This window comes from Lissotriton vulgaris, chromosome 5 (assembly GCF_964263255.1).
Source record: "Lissotriton vulgaris chromosome 5, aLisVul1.2, whole genome shotgun sequence".
NCBI lineage: Eukaryota > Metazoa > Chordata > Amphibia > Caudata > Salamandridae > Lissotriton > Lissotriton vulgaris.
Window position 1 is genome coordinate 182,016,140 of NC_141693.1, and position 20,415 is coordinate 182,036,554.

The 20,415-nt window shown below is 47.0% G+C and overlaps 1 protein-coding gene across 1 annotated transcript in view; it reads left to right on the top strand.

The window, feature by feature from the left end:
• The first annotated feature begins 1,137 nt into the window (after positions 1 to 1,137).
• NIBAN2 (niban apoptosis regulator 2) overlaps positions 1,138 to 20,415 on the top strand; it is a 270,668-nt gene continuing 251,390 nt past the window's right edge. Inside the window, exon 1 of the mRNA XM_086921115.1 lies at positions 1,138 to 1,653. Coding sequence (XP_086777241.1) covers positions 1,599 to 1,653 — 55 coding nt within the window. The 5' untranslated portion in view covers positions 1,138 to 1,598. The remainder of the gene's footprint in view (positions 1,654 to 20,415) is intronic.

Sequence of the window (20,415 nt, forward strand, 5' to 3'; positions counted from 1 at the left end):
TGGCTATACTCTCATATGACTACACCCGCTTATACGGTACTGCTCTTGTGTTTTACTCTCCTGTGAATATACCAAATTGTATAGTGTGCTTGTGTGCAATACTACCCTAAGGATATACCCAGGGCTTTAAGTGGGCCTGGTCTCACTGGGTCTGAGCACTGGCAGTTATTTAAAGGGGGCCTCGAAACGGATCTCTATTGGGCTCTGTTTTGTGCCCTGGCACAGGCTTTCTGTATTGTTCCGGACTGCAGGCACATCCATGTGCGGTGCTCACAATGATCACTTCTCACTAGTGAAGAAGTTACGTCATGACGTCATGCCAGGTGAGTGTTGTAGGGGAAGGGAAATCCTTTAAAGAGAGTCATTTTCTCTCTGGATGTCCCTTCTCTTTTTGAAACGCAGGAGCAGGAACATTGTCATGGTGTCACATGCAACTAACAACCATTGACAAAGCCAAAAGTCCTGACTTGTTGTAGGTATGATGTAACTTGTTGTATCAAATATCTAGGTGCAAAGACAGAAACAGCAAAATACAAGTCGGGCGGCACACTATGCGAAGTACAGTTTTTTATCTTACCTGTTTTTAAGCCACGCCCCTTTGAGAGACCCTCCAAGTTTTTCATCCCACTTAAAGCCCTGGATATACCCGCCTGTATTGTGTTGTTCTTGTGTGATACTGGCTGCCCTCTGAATACTCGCTTGCATGGTGTTGTTCATGTGTGACGCGGCCCAATGACTATTTCTGCTTGTACGATGCGACCCTGAGTACACCCCCTTGTATGGGGTTAGTCTCCCTTGTGTCTCTGAGTGACACTGTCCTTTAGTTGATGCTTGTGTTGTGGTGTTCTTTCTCCATACATGTGACGCTGCTTGTGTTGTGGTGTTCTTTCTGCATACCTGAGTGTCATTCCATTTTGGATACACTACAGTACGTGTTCTCCTCCTGAATGAAAGGGTCTCTACACCTTGCAATCGCACTTCTTGTCCGGGGGGAATCAGTAAACTCAGGCTTCAAGGCGCTACTCCTGCTCGCGAGGGCCTGTGCCATGCCGGGGCGCGCCCTGCCCGCCTCCCCTGGTGAACAATCAGTGCTCGGTGCCATGCCGCGGCTAAAAATACCCAGAACCAGTGGCATCCGTTCAGATCGCGAGCGAGAGAAGAAACCACACCTTTCAGCCCCAGACGGAAAGCCAAACACATGGCAGCAGGGAGGGTGTGTCAGCGCGGGGGGGAGGGGGGAGCGGTGACACTGCCCCAAACATACAGGATCGGGCTTGTTCGCCGGGCGCAGCCAGTCTCGCTCGCAGCCGGGAGGGAGCGCGTGGAGTGAGCGCTGCAGCAGTGCGAGGGAGGCTTCGAGGCGGCGCTTGTGTCTTCAGAGGGTCTGCGCTCCCGAGACTCCTGCCCACAGCTCATCTGGAGGGTCCTCTCCCTGTGGAGCATCCCCCCTCTGCCCGTAGGAGGGTGCCACTGCCTCTACCCCCGCAGATCTGCCCGCAGGAGGGTCGTCACCGGCGTCTCCTGCCCGCCGGAGGACTTGAACCCGCGCCTCGGATCCGGGCCGCTCACTGATAGCTGCTGCCGGCTCCGGGACCACCATGGGGGACGTGATTTCCACTCACCTGGACGAGGGCAGGCGGCAGTACATCTCCGGTAAGAACCAGTGCCACGTGCCGCTGCCCCCACGGGGAGAAGGGGGCTGTGAGGAATGGGGGTGAACGCACTACAGACCATGCACGCATGTTCATTAATGTATCCGCTGTGCTGGGCCCGCCCAAGGAACGTGACCGGTTTCTACTCCAGACATACGGGCAGGGCGCCTTCAGTTCCCCAGGCTGTGTAGTGAGTCCGGTCACTGAGAGACGGGCAGCGAGAACGAGTCACTCTCAGCACAGCATTGTAAGATTGCATATTCTCCGAAACGTACTCAGACCGGCCCCTGAGGTGTCCTCACTGTGGTCATGTTTAAAGGTACTCTGTGTGCAGTGAGCGTTATTCACACTGTACAGTGGGGTGAGTAACACCGCGGGTGCTCACTATGAGAGGTGTCGGGGTGCGCCGAGAGTAAGTGGCCACAGAGGGTTACTCGCAGTGAGACTGTTCATAGGCATGAAGGGTGCGCTCTGACAGCGTCATTGAGGATTACTAGGATGCGAAATCGAACTGAGAACTTCTCGGGCCGGTCACTGAGAGTTCTTTAGACTAGTCACTGGGGGGTTACTTATTCAGAATAGCCGCGGACATGTCCCCAGCATGGGATCTCCAGACAAATTGAAACTGGTCGCCGAATGTTGCCCAGAACGATCACAGTGATTTATGCAGCATGGCCAGTAGGCAGCTCGCAGTGGTCACTGAGAGCTGCAGAGTGGTCACTGAGCGCTGCCCAGAGCGCTCACTGAGAGAGGCAGAGCGCTCACTGTGATTTGTATGTTCACGGAGTTAGGCTGGTAACTTTCATGGGTGCTGAGGCTAAACTTCAATGTAAAATGTGAGCTGCGCGTGCGCAGAGCCCGGCGCCCCCGCCTCCCCCGGGCGTGGTGGTGAGAGCGGCCCACGCCGCTCTGCTGACACCGCCTCCTGGTTACAGCGCGGCGCCCTCCTCCCTGGCATCTCCGCTGTGACCGGTCCCAAGCCACGAAGTGCAGGCAGCAGAGGGCAGCCTGGCATGAAGGCCTCCGCACGTCTAGTTTAATTCATACTGCCTCGCCCTCCTTGTTCCCACACGTCTTCCCTTCTGACCCTCTGATACTGCCCGTCTCCTCCCGAGACCCGCCTCGTCTTCATTGCCTCAAGCCTCCGGGGTGCCCCCAGCCCACCTCAGTTCCACCCATCCGTCCCCTGTTCCACCACCTCTGCCTTGACTACAATCACCCTCCCTCTGCCCCTGACTTGGTTCCACCCACATGGTTTCACCACTCTTCTTTGGTGTGATCTCGATTCCACCTACACTGTCGGGGTTGCACCCACCTTTCCTTGCCTCCACCCTACCTCGGTTCACCACCAATGGCGCCCCTCCCCCGTTGCCTTAACTCTTGGGGTTCCCCTTAGTATGCCTTGCTCCCTCAGTACCTTACCCTACAAGCCTGCCTACCATCCTAGGGAGTCGCTCGACTCTACATACCAGCCCCTTCCGATGAAAGACAGGAACGCTCACCCCGGGCCCGGCAGGGAAAGGGGAGGAGCCTCCAGGGGGCGGGGTCAACGGGAGGCGGGGCATGCTTTGGAAGCAGGATGGACGACTTCTGTTTTTCCTCTGATGCGCTCTCGAGCTCTGAGGGGGGGATTCCTCAGGTGGGTGGTCACGGTGACCACTTCCGTGATTTTTTCCACGCTGGGCCAGGGAGTGCGCGTGCATGGAAACGTAGGGGGGAAAGGGGGAAAGGGGGAGGGGGGGGTGTTCCAAGATCCAGGGAAGAGCATCACCTTGTGAATATATAATGTGCATTGCACGCATACTTTTCGACCTGATTTCTTATCTGTGTGCAAAAATGACACCATCCTGAAAACACGGAGCTGTCGGAGAAACATGCCACCCTAATTGCATAATTACTCCAAAGTGGTTTTCAATTAAAGATTATGTATGCGGTTAGGGCGGCGAAAGTCATTGTGAGTGTGTGTGATTGCGCACAGAGTTATGTCAGTGTGGGTGTTCCTGACAATCCGAACGGACACCCGCACCCTCCCTGGCCAACACCCTGTAATTAATCTTACGACGGAGAACAATCCCTGCACCGGGCTGATGTTCTACAGTTGTGTGCCCCATCTGCTTCCATAAATATCCAGAGGTCCTGGTTCTGGCAAACATCATATTTCATTTACATTAACCTGTTCAATGGCACCGCTGCCTACAAAGTTTTTTCTTGAACCATAATTCAGAAAGTTGCTGAAAACCTCAATGTTTTGATTGTACCTCCTTGGTTTATTATGGCGACCCTAGTGCGGAGATACCCTGATGGGGTGATTCGGGCGCTCTATAAGTAAATAAATTAATAGAAATGACGCAACCACCTCCTTGACACTCACAGCCACTGGAGTTATACGGCAATCCATGGATAACCAAACTATGCACCACAGTTTACTAAACTCTGCAACAAGAAAGGGAAATTATGAGCATAATACAGCATATTCTGTGATACTGTTGTATTAATTAGTACATTTAGTTTGCTATCATACCGTCTGGGCAAAAGTTTCACAAAACACCGCAGCCGGACATATCCTTCACCTAAACAGACAGGTAAGGGCCACATCACACCTGCCGTAAAGCCCTCCACTGGCTATCAGTAACCAGAAATGGTTGTATGACACAAGCATGCATGCCTTAAACACGCTGTCTTTACAAAGACCGCGTCTTTACCATGCATGCCCCTACCACGTATGTCTTTACAATGAATTTCATTGTAAAGGCATGATTGGTAAAGGTATATGTGAGATAAAGACCCGCCCTTGACCTAAGCCCTACGATGTGCTCCCTGTTATGTAATCTTTCCACCCCAGGCCTACTAACTACCCGACGCGACCCCCACCCTGAGCCCTAAAACCCAGTCACTTAACCCAAAATAAACAATCCCAACCCCAGCACCCCTGGCCTGAGCCCTAAAAACTGCCCCTCAGCCCTGAAAACTGCCCTTTTCCCCTCCTGCCCCGAGCCCTAAAATACAGCCCCTGCCCTAAAAACTAACCCTGACCCAAGTCCACCGCCCTGATCCCTAAAACCAGTCACCACCCCTAAAACATACCCCCAACTTCCCCCTGGCCCCAGCCCAACTTACCAAACAGCCTCCCGGTCCATCGCTCTTCCTGCCGCGATCCTTCCGGTTCCTGTCCCCACCCATCCGCTCAGACAGCTAGAACACCGACTGCCTTACCCACACATATGCTTGGTTAAGGCCTATGTGTGGTGACGGCATGCGTGCTTAAGCCCACGTTATAAAGGCTGTTTCCCATCAGAAATACATCTTTCAAAGCTTTCTGGATTGCGCTTTGGGCTGTACATGGGACCTGGCTTCTTACAACCAAAACTCAGTATAAATTCAAAGAATTTTCAGATCCTGATTAGCCTCATTGATGCTATTTCCTTCGTTCCTAAATATGAGCGTGGCAGGCAGCTGCTTCTCCGTAGAGACATGCAAACTACATACATGCCAACGTTTTAGGACAGGGACGTGGGAGACGTAAAATAAAAAATCGGGAGAATAAAAATTCCCCATTGACTTCTATTGTAAAAAATGCAATTTCAGGTGGGAGACAGCTAAAATAAAGCCACTTTTGGCTTGAAAAATCGGTAGTCTCCCGCCCGAATCGGACCTATTGGCACGTAAGAAACTATGGAATAACCTATCAAAGAAAACCAGACCCGGCAACAATCATTTGTCATTCAAAACAACTGTAAGATCCTGGCTGTTCCCTTAATCTAAGACCCCGGTACCTAAGACTACAACTGGTTAAAGCACACAAACCTATCCTCACACCTCTACTTCTACAATAATCTTAATATGCAATCACTGCCACTGCGTCCAGTTTGGAGTACACTGTCTGGGCATCACCCACAATACCAGCAATCTAGTCTCTGCTACCAGCATCCTTCTCTCATCCATGCTCTACTGAATCAGAAACACTGACTCCAAAGTTTGCAAAACACGTTGGGATTTTGATGAGGTATCAAAAAAGCACTATAGTATTAGTGTGATAAAATACCTCATTACTACCAGCTAAATGCCTGACACAGCAATTCGTAATTCAGGATAACCAGTGCAAAGAGTGTGCACTCTGTGCTGCACCACACATGGCACTTTATTGGTACTTTTGACCAATTTGGGCTAGAAACAAGTTTTATTTCATTGAACTATGCCACCTTATATCGCAGATAGTGGATTAGGTTGCAAGAGCAGCCGATTCAAAAATATGCACAGAATGCATGGCTGCAGAATTGTATAATTCCAGTAGCCGTGTATAAGCTTAGTAATAAAACACACACACACCCAAAAGCAGCTACCGCCACTGTAAGTAATTGCATACATGGCTCTCTGAAGTGGCTAAAGGCAGCATGCTTGCATGTTAGCTGGTCTACAACAACCTAAGACATAAGTGGTGCCACATGCACTTAGCCCACAAGTAAGCCTTTACTAGAAAAACCGGCCAGAATTTTACACTCATTTATTAACCAAAAATGTAAATTTTCTTGTTCCTGTTTAATACGTTTGTAAGGAAACTTCATGCTGGACCAACTGTTTAATGGTAGAAGACCCTTGTTAAGATACAGACTCTCCTCTTCCCTATTCCACATGTATATCCCTTTCTCCTTTCTCTATATCCTTCTCATTATTTGTTCATTGCTCATTGCATATGTTTTGTAATCCTTCTTATTATGTTTATTTTCCCAACATTCATAAGATATGTATTGTTATTTAATTCAAAATGCTAATAAAACATTTCTTAAACAAAAAAAAGATACAGACACTCCCAAAAGTGAACGCACAGTCCTGTACACTCACACAGACATGATATGTGATATTGGTTACTTTTAACAATGCAAGCTGAATCGTCGCTAGGAGAGGTTCTCGCCTGGTGATCTGGAGAGCAGTGTGTTGAGTACGTTTGATTCCTGAACCTCAAGAGGCAGTTCTTGTGGAGTGTGTGCTCCTAACTTTCAGAACTCTGAGAGCAGTGTGCTTGTCAGGGGTGACTCAGGGGACTGCAGCTTTGGTGCACATCCTGCTCATTGGAATTCGTATTTCCCCATTTTGTCTGCGCCTGTGAGCCTTTCTCTCTTTTAAAGTAGTTTGCACTTCTAGTAGGACTATTTTATGCAATTTAATGTTTAGAAAAAAATCAAAGACTTTAGGAGACCACTTCCGGTGATGTGTCCAGTTTCTGATATTTCTTGTGATGATGTCATTGTGAGGGTCAGCAGAGGTGTGGCGTCACTTCCTCTATGATTCAGCTGAATATGAGCTAGCCAGGGTAAACAGAAGCAGAGGCCCTTCACAGCATGCTTTGCACTCAGATTACAAAGGTACCCTTCAGGCTTCCCAGCAGAATTAACTTCAGACTTTATGTGGTGTGGCCCTAGACAGCTAACTATGGACTCTTTCAGCTTAGAGAAAGTTCGTTGTAAGTTTGTCTGTGGTATTTCTTAAGCGCACACTTAGTCAAAAGGCAGCGAAGCGCTATACAGGGTACAAAGCATAGACAGTGTCTGATATGAGGGGTATCTGGTGTCTAACAGCAAAGGTTGGCTGATTCTGAATCATGATGTAGTGTTCTTTAATGAGGAATGTCTTTAGCTCTTTTCTACACTGGAGCAGGGTTCAGGCAGGCCTGGTGGATATGGACATATTGTTGCAGAGCCTGGAAGCACAGAGAGAAGTGTGTTGCCTTGTTTTTCCTTTTTTAAACCACCTTTATTATTTATTATTATTATAGGGGTTTGTAAAGCGCCTGGTGACGCCTCCCGGCGTGTCCCCGCGCTGTGGAGAGAGAAGTATTAGACGGGTGGGACCAGAAACAAGGCAATTAGATAGTGAAAAGATAAGTTTTTAACAGTTTTCTAAAGGATGTCTCATTTTTATCCTGTCTGATATTCATGGGGAGGGCATTCCACTTCTTAGCCGCAAGAGTGCGGAAGGACCTGCCTCCCATTTTAACCTTTTTTGGGCGCGTTGTTTTGAGCAGACCTGTTCCCTTGGAACGTAGGGTTCATAGAGCGACGCTAAATCAGACATATAGGAAGGGGCTTTGTGATGAATGATCCTATGGCACCAGAGGAGTGCCTTGAATACTATCCTCTTACTGATAGGCAGCCAATGCAAGGTATCCAAAGAAGGTTTGGAGGGGGCTCTACGAGGGAGTCTTAGCACAAGGCGTGCTGCAGAATTTTGCAGGACTTGTAATTTCCTGATATTTTTTTCGGAAGTGCCCAGCAACAGCACATTCCCATAATCTATACGGGAAGTAATAAGTGCCTGAGTCATGGTGCGCCTGGAATTCACTGGAAGGAGATCCAGGGTGCGGCTAAGCGTTTTCATGACTCCAAAACACTTTCCAACTGTTCTTTTGACATGGCTGTCATAGGAGAGCTTGTTGTCTATCCAGACACCCAAGTTCTTGGCTTCCTGACTGGGAGTCGGAACTGGTCCCAGACATGTAGGCCACCAGTCTTTGGTCCATTTGGTGTTGTTCCCACCTATTATGAGCACCTCGGTTTTTGTCCCATTTAATTTGAGGCAGTGCTCAGTCATCCATACAGCCAACTCGCACATACAGGATTTGAAGTTGTCAGCCTCGGAGGAGGGGGCTTGAGACAGGGAGATCAGGAGTTGAGTATCGTCGGCGTAAGAGACCAGCTCTACGCCGAACGATTGGACCACCTCTGCCAATGGTGCCATGTATAGGTTGAACAGGGTGGGACTCAGGGCAGAGCCCTGAGGTACCCCCTGTTCTAGTATCATGCTGTCTGAGAGAAAGGTCCCTCTTTGTACCTGAAAGCTTCTGTTGGTGAGGAAAGCTTTCAGCCATCCCAGTGCCTCTTTAGTGACCCCCGCTCTGTTTAGACACTGTAGCAAGATGGAGTGTGCTACAGTGTCAAACGCGGCACTGAGGTCCAGCATGATCAAGGCCATGGTTTTGCCCTCGTCTGCTCCTTCTCGCAGAGTTTCAGTAGCTCTTAGGAGTGCTGTCTCTGTGGAGAAGCTCGATCTGAAACCCGATTGAGATGTGTGAAAATAATTTTGGGCTTCAAGATGGGTCATAAGTTGGGCATTAGCCACTTTCTCAGCTAATTTAGCGAGATATGGTAGTAAGGAAATTGGACGTAGGTTCTCCAATATGTCCTGGCTCAAGTTGTTTTTTTTTTGATGGGGAACACTATGGCTTTTTTCCAGTCAGCAGGTAAACTGGCTGTAGAGAAGTATATTTGCAGCATATGTCTGAAGTGGGGCTCCAGGACCGAGAGGCTAGCAGTTAGAATTTTAGGAGGCGCGGGATCGCGTGGCGAGCCGGATTTGATACTTTTGCAGATTTTTAGCAAAGTTTCAGTAGGAGGTACAGAGAAAGCGCATAAGCGGGCTTGAGTGCATATGAGATCTTCATTCTCTGTAAAATCAGTGCCAGATTTTATATTGCTAGAAAAACTCGCATAGATGTTTGTAATTTTATCAGAGAAGTACTTGGCAATTTTATTGCAGGTTTCCACTGAGTCATTATGGGAGGTGGGGTTAGACTCAACTATAGAAATTTCTTTATAAATTTGGAAGAGCTCCTTAGAGGAGTTTTCAGCTTCTAGGATCCGATTATTATAGTAGGATGCTTTAGATGTGCGTACCTTTTTGTTGTATTCTTTTTGTGCTGTTTTGTATTGAGCTTTAATTTCATGGCAGAAATTAGCACGCCAATTTCTTTCAAGCTTTTTACATGCCGTTTTAGCAAGCTGGAGCTCCTGACTGAACCATGGGGCAGTTTTTTTGGTTCTTGTGGCATTAGTTATAGTGCGAATGGGAGCAGTAGCATCCAGCGCTTTAGCGATGCAGTCCTGTAGGTGAGCGTATGATGTCTCACTATCGAATCCTTTGGGAGGACCAGCAGCCTGGATGATATTAGAGAAGGAGTCAATAGAAATGTTTTACCATCTCCTGCGTTTAAATCGCTGTGAGCTTTGTGTGTGCTGCTCAGTCCTATCTAGTTGGATAGATATGGGGATAATAAAATGATCAGACCAGGGAATTGGCTGAGGAGATAGGGTCTGAATTCCCTCCCAGTTTCCAAATACCGGGTCTAACAAGTGCCCGTGCTGATGTGACGGATCATTGTTTTTTAACTCTAGTTTTAATGAGAGTAGCTCTGATTTGATGTCAGCCGCCTCTTTGTCGAGAGGGTCGTCAAAATGGACGTTTAAATCACCAAGCACTACAATTCTAGTTTTTTTAAGCGCCAGATGGTTTAAGGCTTCCACCAGAGTAGGGGTAAAGTCATGGAGTCGTCCAGGGGGGCAGTACACCAGAATACCCGAAAGGGAGTGATTCGGACCAGTAATAATAGTAAAAGAGGCCGCTTCGCTGTGGTCAATCACGGTAGGAGAGAGGGTACATTCTAATGGGGCTTTGATGGCTATAGCAATGCCCCCCCCTCTGCCATCTTTTCTATCCAACCTAGAAAGGGCGTATCCAGGTGGAAGGGCCTGAATAATATCGGGATCTGAAAATTCGTCCAGCCAAGTTTCCGTAAGAAACAAAATGTGGATTTTGTTATCTTCGAGTAGATGGAAGATTTCTAAACAATGTTTTCGTAGAGATCTACAATTGAGCAGTGCAGCTTTTAATGTATTAGTATTACTGGTAGAGTTCAGATTGTTGTCAGGGGCAAAAGTGCACGAGGTGCAGTTTACTAGCGATAGAGCATGCATCGAATGTTTGCAGCATGTAGGGTTATTTGGCTGGATATCCAGCAATTCTTGTCTGCCATACCTTATGATGGTGGATGTAGAAGGGCCAGGGTTTATGGCCCCGCGCCCCGTCCAGTCGCGGACGGGCGCAGACGGGCTTGACTTTGGCTCGACTTCGGCGCGCTTCCGGCGCGCCCGCTGCACGCGTCCGCTGCGCGGTCGCTGCCCTACACACATTTATACTGAGGGGGAGGGGTCACTAGAGCTCTGACCTGTGCTCCCTGAGCCCGGAAGTGCAAGGCTCCTCCTCACCCTCCGCATCAAACACCCATGATTGGACGCGGCGGACTGGGGCGGGAGTGGGTGGAAACAAACAGCCTGAAGTGATGGTGAGAAATACAGGTAGAATCAAACACTGAACGTTTTAAAAATAGCCTCAAATCGCTACAGTAAAACAAGGAACGCTATGATAACAGCGCGTGCAGTGTATCTAACAAAAAATATTAGCGCTAAGTGGGTAGAGCTCGCCTCTGCCACCGGCAACACTCTCCTCCACCTTGTGCCCAGTCTGATGGTGCTCTAACTGCAGGTGTGCTGAGAGCCACTGGAGATGGTGAGCCTGCCAGCCAGATAGACAGGGGTGCAGTTTGTGGTGAATCTGTAGCTGATGCAGCTGGTTTGTTGGCAGTGGGGTTCAATCAGGATGGAGAAGGTGTGGTCCTATTTCTTCAGGCCTTTGAGGAGGCCTGCTCCTGCATGTAGGATGCTTTTAATGGGAGCCAGTGTGGATTTTTGGAGGCTGTGGAAGGTACAAGGGCTTGAACTCATTCTGTGTCAATGCAAAGATCTATTGCAGAATGCTGCAGGGGTAAAAGCCAAACCGCACCAACCCACCCTGTACTCATACAATATTGAGTAGGTGCTAATCACTGAACACACTCCTGCTGCAACACAGTGGAAAAGCATGGAAATTGCAATGTAATTTCCAAGTAAAATGTATGATAATAAACTGGAGCACACCACCGAAAACAAATTAATGAAAGGTACTTGAATGAAATAAGTCAAACGTGTGATAGCTGAAAAGCATTTGAAAATGTATTGCATGCCCACGGGTGGAGAAGTGTGGCTCAAGTGGTTGGAGTGGCAGACCCTGATGCAGAGGTCTGGCCCGGACCAGGGTTCAATTCCCCGCCTTGGCGGGTCTTGGGCTCAAAATTTCTCCGGACCTGACAATTCTCGCCTCGGTGCCTATTCCAATCATGGAGTCCCACTCTGCAACTCTGGGCAATAGCTTGCTTAACCTCCACAACGGCCCCTCGCAGCGGGATGCCTGGCTTTCACCTTGGGGATGCCCAGTAATGGGTTATCTCGCAGGGGAATACCAGGACGGGTTCCCTAAGCAAGCGCTGGGACGCTTTCGGGCAGCCATGCGCTCTACAAATCAAATTTCAATTTCATTTCATTTTCAAAAGACTCCTCTGTTGCTGAGACATTTTTCAATGTATAAAGCAATTGAGATGTTCCATCGTACATAGCAAAACAGACAAATTCTACAAACAGAGCAATAACAGAAAAAAATTGCCCTGTTCGTAGGATTTGTCTGTTTTGCTGTGTGCGATGGAAACCACAATTGCCTTTTACATTGAAACATTTGTTATCAACAGATGAGTCTTTTCTGTGTATCATGGGCATGCAATACATTTTCAAACTCTTTTTAGCTATCACACTTTTGACTTATTTCATTTAAGTACCTTTCATTAATTTGTTTTCGCTGGTGTGCTCCAGTTTAATATCATACAATGGGAAGTTCTAACTCCACCTCGGTCAACTTAAATGACCTGTCATGACCTCATTAAGGCGTGGTGTAGCCTTAGGTGTGCCACTTTCATGAGCGTGACCTCGGTCACGTGCCTTCTTCTACCCTCTGCCACTCACCTGTAATAGGGATCGCTGACTGCACCGATGCTCAGGTGGGTGCGCTCCGGCCCTGCTGAGTATCTTACTCATTGTTTTGTGCTCTGTTGGTGCTTCAAATACAGATAATTGTTGATGAAAGCATTCTTTTTCTGCTATAACACATCTGTCAGCGCGGTAGTTCTCAGGCGCTAAAAAGGTTCATAAAGGGCTTTAAGAGCTTGACAAGTCAATACGGTAAAGGGTGGAAAAGCCTCCAGGCTAGTGTCCACAGACGAGGAACTTTACCTCTCTACTGCAAGGTTTTCCGAGACTCCAACCTTTCAGGAAATCTCCAGATTTCAGCAGAGGCCAGTGCATCTTTGAATACAGCCGGCATCAAAAGCGTGCAGGGCAATTTGATATCAACTTCCCCATTGGTGATTTCCACATACCTTTCCCAACAAGGTGGCAGGTGTGACTTCACCGCGTAAACACTGGGACTGAGAGGCACTGATGAGTGATGCTTAATCATTCTTAACCACTGAGATCTCCTCTAGAGAACAATCCATTCTATTGAGTGATAGGGAATCCACCCACCCACAGGTAAACAGGGCTTGACCTACCTCCAGAAGGAGCCGTCACCCTGGTAAGACACACCGCCTCTGAATGCTAACACAAGAATTACCATCCATCACTTTAGTGCAATGTTAATGATGGGAAATACACGTATGTGCTCACCGTGGCTGCAGTGGTTGGATAGAAGTGGCTGCGTGCGCCTGCATGTCTGTGTGAATGCATCTGACTCTAGGTGTCTGCAGGTGGGTGTGACTGTGTGTTCTTCGTTTTTCTCTATCTCGTCTCCCCCTCTCATTGGCGGATTCCTGGTTCCTTTCCCACATTCACCCTTTGATTATTGAGAACCTCCGAAGGGTGAGCGGCTAAATCTTAGCCGCATGTATTTCTAATGTGATCCTATAGATTGCAGAGATCTATGCAGCAAGACGGGTATCCCACCGGCCTATAGCATTAAGGCTTTCCTGCATGAGAAGTCGTTGGGCCGGAAGTTAATGCGTTCCTGTGGCAAGTGCGCCCTGTGATCAAACTGCACTGTGGGCGCTTCGTGCTTCTTGTAGTCGTGTCAGTGGGAGCCCTGGTAGGTAACATTGAACTTATGGCGCTATCTCGATGCAGACGAGCATTTAGATACCTGTCCCACGCAGGCCAGGTAGTGAAATGTGTCGCATGAAGTCAGGTGCCCAAAGACAAAAGACTGCATGTCATACAGCTCGAGGGTTTCCTAGCCACCGGTGGCTTCCGTCGCATGTCAGTGTAGCACTGTCATTCAGAAAAGGAGGCGGGCTCAGCAGTGCTTAATTTGAGCCGGTGCTTTCAGACAGGGCTGGACTGCCCGTTTATTCCATGATCAGGCATTTTCCCAGTGGGCCGGAGTCTTGAAGGGCAGTGGGCCGGGGTCTTGAAGGGCAGTGGCCGCTGCTGTCGCCTCTATCACTTTCACCAGTTCCCACCAAGTCATTACGAAAGGCCCAGCAAGTTCTTTAAGTGACAGAGAGGGGAAAATGAGGAGAGAGGAAAAAGAGAGAGAGATGAGGAAGGGGGCGGGGCTGGTTCGAACATTTTTGCCAGGGCTACTTTTGGTTCCGAGTCCGGCCCAGGTTTCTGGTGCTGAGCACCTGCACTTAATTATCGACACCAGCGCTTTTCCTGAGCACCAGTTAAGGACACATTCATTTACAGGGAGATTAAGTGATTTGCCTAGGATCAAAGGATACTACGCCAATGCAGAGACTCGAACCTGGTTCTCCAGCTCCAAAGTCAGCAGCACTGGCCTATACCACTTCCTTTCCCCACTTTCTTGGTTAGTTTTAGGCGACGACAACAGGAGAGATGGGCTGGTGCAAGCTGCCTCCTGACGAAAGCCCCAGCACTTATTTTTTTTTCTTTCTTCAAATTAACCACTAGCGGGGAGGAATCTGCGATAATTCCTGAAAGGCTGGTTTGGCTGGGACAGGGTCGGTCGCATGTCATAGCAACTGATTGTAGCTGAGCCTCGTGTCTTTGCTCCAGCCTTGCTAGCAGTCCATAACCTTCCCTGTAGGTCAGTCCGCCTTCTCTCAGCTGACTGTCCTTGTTTCCATGCCGGCAGGAAGAACCATCCACCTTACGCCCTTGCTCCTGACCCCTGATTACACTCTCTGAATCTATGGCGCTGACAATGCTTGAAGTGGAATGAGGGCTAGTCTAGACCTAACACGAATAATAACTATTTATAAGAGGCCTGGCCTATGTGACTCTGGACCTTGCCTGATACATGGGAAATAGAATCTGGGGTGTTGACACATTCATAAATTGGGCTCAATTACAAGTGTGCTGTTAAATTTCTACATCTGTACATACCTCTGTTTGCAAGGGGAGTCAGAAGTACATGTCTTTCTGTAAAATCCATTTTTTTTCTGCCTGAAAAATTTCGGCAGGTCAAACTTGCTGAAATTTCAATGGTGAAAAAGCAGGACATGCAGATTTTGGTGCACAAAATGTGCATGGAATGCGCCTTTTCACTGGGCCACTCACAATTGCCATTACATGAGAGGTCGGGAGACAGTCTACAAAATCATGTACCTCAAGTCGGAATACACAAATACATTTCACATTTTTAGAAAAAGGGAGATTAAGTGATTTGCTCAGAATCATATAATGTTAAGACAAACATGGATACCCAGAGATTCCAAGGTCAGCAGCTCCGGCCGACGGGTCATACATCCTCCACATCTCCTCCTTTTAACAGTAGGACTACTGGAAATATGCGATTGTGCGGCTGCTGCGAGTTTCCCATAATTATAGATATGCGGCAGAGGCCACATAATGTGCAGGTTTTAACAAACAAAAAATGTTGTTTCTGGGTCAAACGGTTCAAAAGTTACTAAAAATGCAGGGACACATGTTGTCTCTCAGTGGAAGGCCCTTTGCAAAGCTGGACTGGTCACCTTTCTGTTGCTTATTGCTATATTTGTCTGTTAACTGGTACAAATGATGTGAACCCAAAGCCCAGACAGTGTTAATAAGTGTAGAAATGACAAAATAATGAAGAAATTCTGGTACATAATTTACCTTCTAATGCTGCATAATTTATTTGACCCTGCCACTTAACTTGGCCCTCTCCTGCCACATAATTCCAATGGTCCTGAGTATATTCACTGGAGTGGGCTGCATACATCACTTGCATTACCACCCCCACGAATAGATGTGGTCCGGTGCATTTGACATCTAGTTTTTGATGTAACAAGATATGTTGTTGATAAAGTGCTAGCAGGACACCAAATGCAGAAGCATTTTTTTGGAAATATGTAGTTTGTGTCTTCTTTAGGGTTGGAAAGAAAGAAAAAATAGAGCCCCTGTGAGACCCATTTTCAATGTACATTTTTAGGTCTTGCGTACTAGACAGCGCATTTTGCGAGACACATTCTGGGCTTACAGAGAACATACAGGGGGCTGAAGCCAGCGAGTTGTTTATGATTGGTTGGTATTCCTGTCACTCTCATCTGCCTGCTGTAAGAATCAGGTGAGCCAGCTTTTGAAGTAATAAGTAGGTTTATTCCATAGAAAAGATCCCATCCACATCAGACGTGTTACAAGGATGCAAGCCAGGCTTCAACTGCCCCACATGATGTTCATTTCATAACATTCCTAAGCACCTGGCAACAGGTGTAGAACCTTAAGATGCCACATATCCCCATTCTTTACATACAAACAAAGGAAAATATTGGAAAACATAAAAATCTATTTAACAAAATCTTTTAAATAGCTGGGGGAATAAGAAAATCTTGAGGACCTGCGAATGCCGTGGGTAACATTTGGAGAAGTGTGGCTCACTGGTTAGAGCAGGCAGACCCTGAAGCAGAGGTCAGACCCGGGACCAGGGTTCAATTCCCGACGCGGCAGGGTCTTGAGCTCAAATGTCCATGGACTAGATAATTCTCGCTTCGGTGCCTGACCTAATCATGGGTTCACACTCTGCAACTCTGGGCATTAAGCTTGCTTAATCTCCACAACGGCCCCCGCGGCGGGATGCCTGGCTTTCACCTTGGGGATGCCCTGTAGGGGCTATCTCACAGGGAAAAGCCAGGACGGGTTCCCAAGGCAAGCGCGGAGATACCCCTTCGGGGGTCGATTCAGGCGCTATATAAGAAACATAATAATAATAATAATAATAATAATAATAATAATAATAATAATAATTTGAGGAGTGATGTGATACTGTAGAGTCATTAGAGTTAGAAACAAAGTCTTTCCTAACCACCACCACCCTGTTCAAGTTCCAAATGCGGTGGTCGTCAGTCTTGACGGCATTCTTGAAGACTTTAATAACTTGAATGGGTTTCAAAAATGCTGCAGATGACTATTTGTTGCATGGATTTTTTATGAGAATCCAATCACCAACTTTCACCAAGGTTTTTTAAACATTTTTTTCAAGTCATGATGTGGCAAGTGTGAATTCACTCTTGTGAAGTTGCTGGGTGGTGCATTCCCCGGTTAACCGCACATACCCATGATGAGTGGGAGAGAATAGCAAATCAGATATCTCTTTGTACTCCAGGTTCCAAAACATTCTTATTTAGGCTAAACTCAGGGCTTTTTCTTTTACTTCCTTTATGTATTTTGAGTTTTAAATAGCACATACAAAACCCTTTCAGGTGACTGGCGCTTACAGATAGTGTACAAGAACAAGGGATAGAACAAGAAAAAATATAAGTACATGCGCATATGGTATACAGAGAGAGATAAGAACACACAGTCCAGCATAAGTCCAGGCCTAAGCACATTCCACTGTGATGAGAAACAACAAACAAATAGATGGTAAGAGTCGATCATAAGGAGAGGGAGGTGAGTCCTCTGTGTGAGGAGATTTTGTTGGATAGTAACATTTTTACTTCTTTCCTGCAGATGGATGTGGATGGCTTGCATCGGATGTTGGTAGGGAGAGAGTTCAAAGTTTTTGGGGCAATCCTGGAAAAGGATTGGTTGTTTGTTTTCTTTTTCTTGAATTTTTGTGTCTTTAGAAGTAAGGAGCTAGTGCTTCTGGAAGATCTGTTTCCACCTGATAGGGGCAGTTTCTGGGACAGATGGGAGGGGGTATTGTGGTACAGCATTTTATGGGTCAACAAGCAATTTTGAGATGAATCCTAGCCTTGTAGGGTAGCCATTTCAGTGATTGAAAGTCGGGGTGATATGATCACTTTGTTTTGGATCAACCAATGAGGCTAGCTGCTGCATTCAATTATGCCTTCAGCGGTTTTCATGAGGCTTTCGGGAGGCCCACCAGGGTAGGACTACAGTAGTCTAATTTCATTAACCCAAGTGCCTGAACCTCAATTTTGAGATCTGCATCGGGGAGGAAAGGTGTCGGCTTCCTAAGGATATGCAACTGATGGTTAGCTCCTCTAGTGTTAGCACTCATGTGTTTTTGCATGGCGATGGCTTTGTCCAAGGTTACACCTAAGAATTTGTCAGAGTGAATGGTGTGTTGGGTACAATTCAAGAGAAGAGGGAGCCTGTCTTTGATATTAGGGGTGGTGTTGGACAGTGAGATCAGTAGGAATTCAGTTTTGAGGGCAGTGAGTTTGAGGTGGTTACGAGTCAGCCAATGTACTTTTGTCAAGGTGTTATTGAAGACATTGATGTCCTCAGGGTAGGTGATTTTCATGTAGAGTTGAGTCTCGTCCACATACATGCGGTAGGAGATGTGGGTGAATTTGAGGATTTCAGTTAGGGCCTCATATATAGGTTTATAGGTTTATATAATTATAGGAGTGCAGTAGTGTGGCTCACTGGTTAGAGGCGGCAGACCCGAGAGCAGAGGACGGCCCGGGACCAGGGTTCGATTCCCGACGCGGCAGGTTTCTGGACCAGGGTCAGCGGACTCGATAATTCTCTCGCCTCGGTGCCCACTCTGATCAGCGATCACACTCGGCAACTCTGGGCATAAGCTTGCCTCATCTGCACTAACGGCCCCACCAGACCGCCGGGGATGCCTGGTCTCACCCTGGAGATACCCATTAAGGGACCATCTCTCAGGGAAGCCAGGAAGGGTTTCGCAGCGGTCGAAGCGCGGAGATACTCCTCCGGGAGTCTATCCTAGCGCTATATAAACCCACAATTAATTAATTAATTAACAATGTCAGGGAGTGAATAGAGCCTTGGGGTTAGTGCAGTGACAGTGGAGACTGATCGGAAAGAGTGTGGTTGATTAGGATGCGCTGAGATCTGTTGTGTGGAAAAGAGGAGAACCAATTCATCATAGTGCTGGAAAGACCAAGCCTGTGTTATAGAAGATTTAGAGGGGGAGAATGGTTGCTAGTGTCAAAGGCTGCTGACAGGTCCAGTAGGATTAGGAGTCATGATTCATTCTGGTCGAGTGAGCGTAGGGCATCGTCGACAATGCGGACATGGCAGTGTCGGTGCTATAACCGATTGGAAGTCAGAATGACAATGGTTTTGGAGTTTGAATTAATTGATGAGATTGTGAAGCTGTAGGTGCACAATTTTTTCCAAGAGCTTGGGCAAAGTAGAGATGTTGGAGATCGGGCGGTAATTGTTGGGGATGGATTTGTTGATTTTTTTTTAGGATAGGGTTAAACTGGCCACTATTTAGGCAGTTAAGTAAGGAGCCTTGAGTGATTGAGGCATTGATTATCATAGATTTTGGAAGTAGGGAATGCACACCTATATGAAAAGTAATCCATTAATAATCCAAATGATGCGTTGTTGCGTGCTCCTCGGTAAGGCGCCTCGCCCAAATGGCACTTGTAAATAGAATACCAGCATTGTGTGGCGACTTTCGCCCCAATCCAAAGGCACAGCTCGCTAATACTAGAATCCTTTGCTTGTGTAGAAACAATTTAATCAAATTTTAATCCATGTAATCCTTCGCTTGCACAATCTTTACAATTTTCTCCCATTGAAGCCACAAGTATATGAATTTATTCACGAGGCATGTAACAATTGGGAGCGGGATGAAATTGTTTTAACGAAGTGGTGGGGAGAAGCCGCGCCACGCACGGGTAATGTTTGTGAGTACATGATGGAGGTAGAAAATGAGACATGGGTAACACGTTTGAATAGGAATGTTAAATGGGTTAACTTGCTGGAAATATACTTGATTTGGGAGGTTGAAAGGGTGAGTAGAATCACGGGACAGGGTGGTGTTTTCAGGAGAGACACGTTTCAAGGGGAGCCATTGGCAGAACATTGCGCTGGTTTGAAGGTTCTGTGTAAATAGCAGGCGATAGTTTGATTGACAGCTTAGATACTACAAGCATAGCAGCATGGGAATGAACAATTTTGAGGGGGGAAGTATAATGTATTTAGTAAAATATTTGGCACGTATCATTGAGCACAGATAATGGTTTTATAATAAATGTTTGTTTTCATTATTACTTGTAGTGACCCCTGACGAAGGGCCCCAGTAGCCCGAAATGCATTGGGTTTTCAATAAAAGCTGCCTTTGGATGAAACAATGCGTCAGTACGTGTTATTGTAAAGAGGTCCGGATGGGCACATCAATAGCATAAGAAACCTGGAAAAATGGCATTACTCCGTACTTGTGGCTTCAATGGGAGAAAATTGTAAAGATTGTGCAAGCGAAGGATTACATGGATTAAAATTTGATTAAATTGTTTCTACACAAGCAAAGGATTCTAGTATTAGCGAGCTGTGCCTTTGGATTGGGGCGAAAGTCGCCCCACAATGCTGGTATTGATTATCATAGTCCATATTGGGAGTAGAAGGTTAATGGACTCTTTTAGGAGTTTGCACGGGAGGGGATCATTGAAGTGATTGGAGTATTTCAGAGAGATCAATGGATTTAGGATGCCAGTTTCATCGTGAGTTTCAAAGCTAGACAAGGTGGCGTTATTTTTGGGTATGATGGGAGTGTTTCTCTGGCATGTTTCCTGATCAAGTGGGAAGCAGTGTAGTGGAGTTTTTCATGGAAGTAGTTGAATAGCGTTCTGTATATCTTTAATCATTAGCATTTTTTTCAGAAAAAAAGGAGGCAAAGGTTTCACAGAAAGGCAATGTTTTGTTGTGCAAAATAATTCATGTGACACATGAGACTTCTCAATTGAACC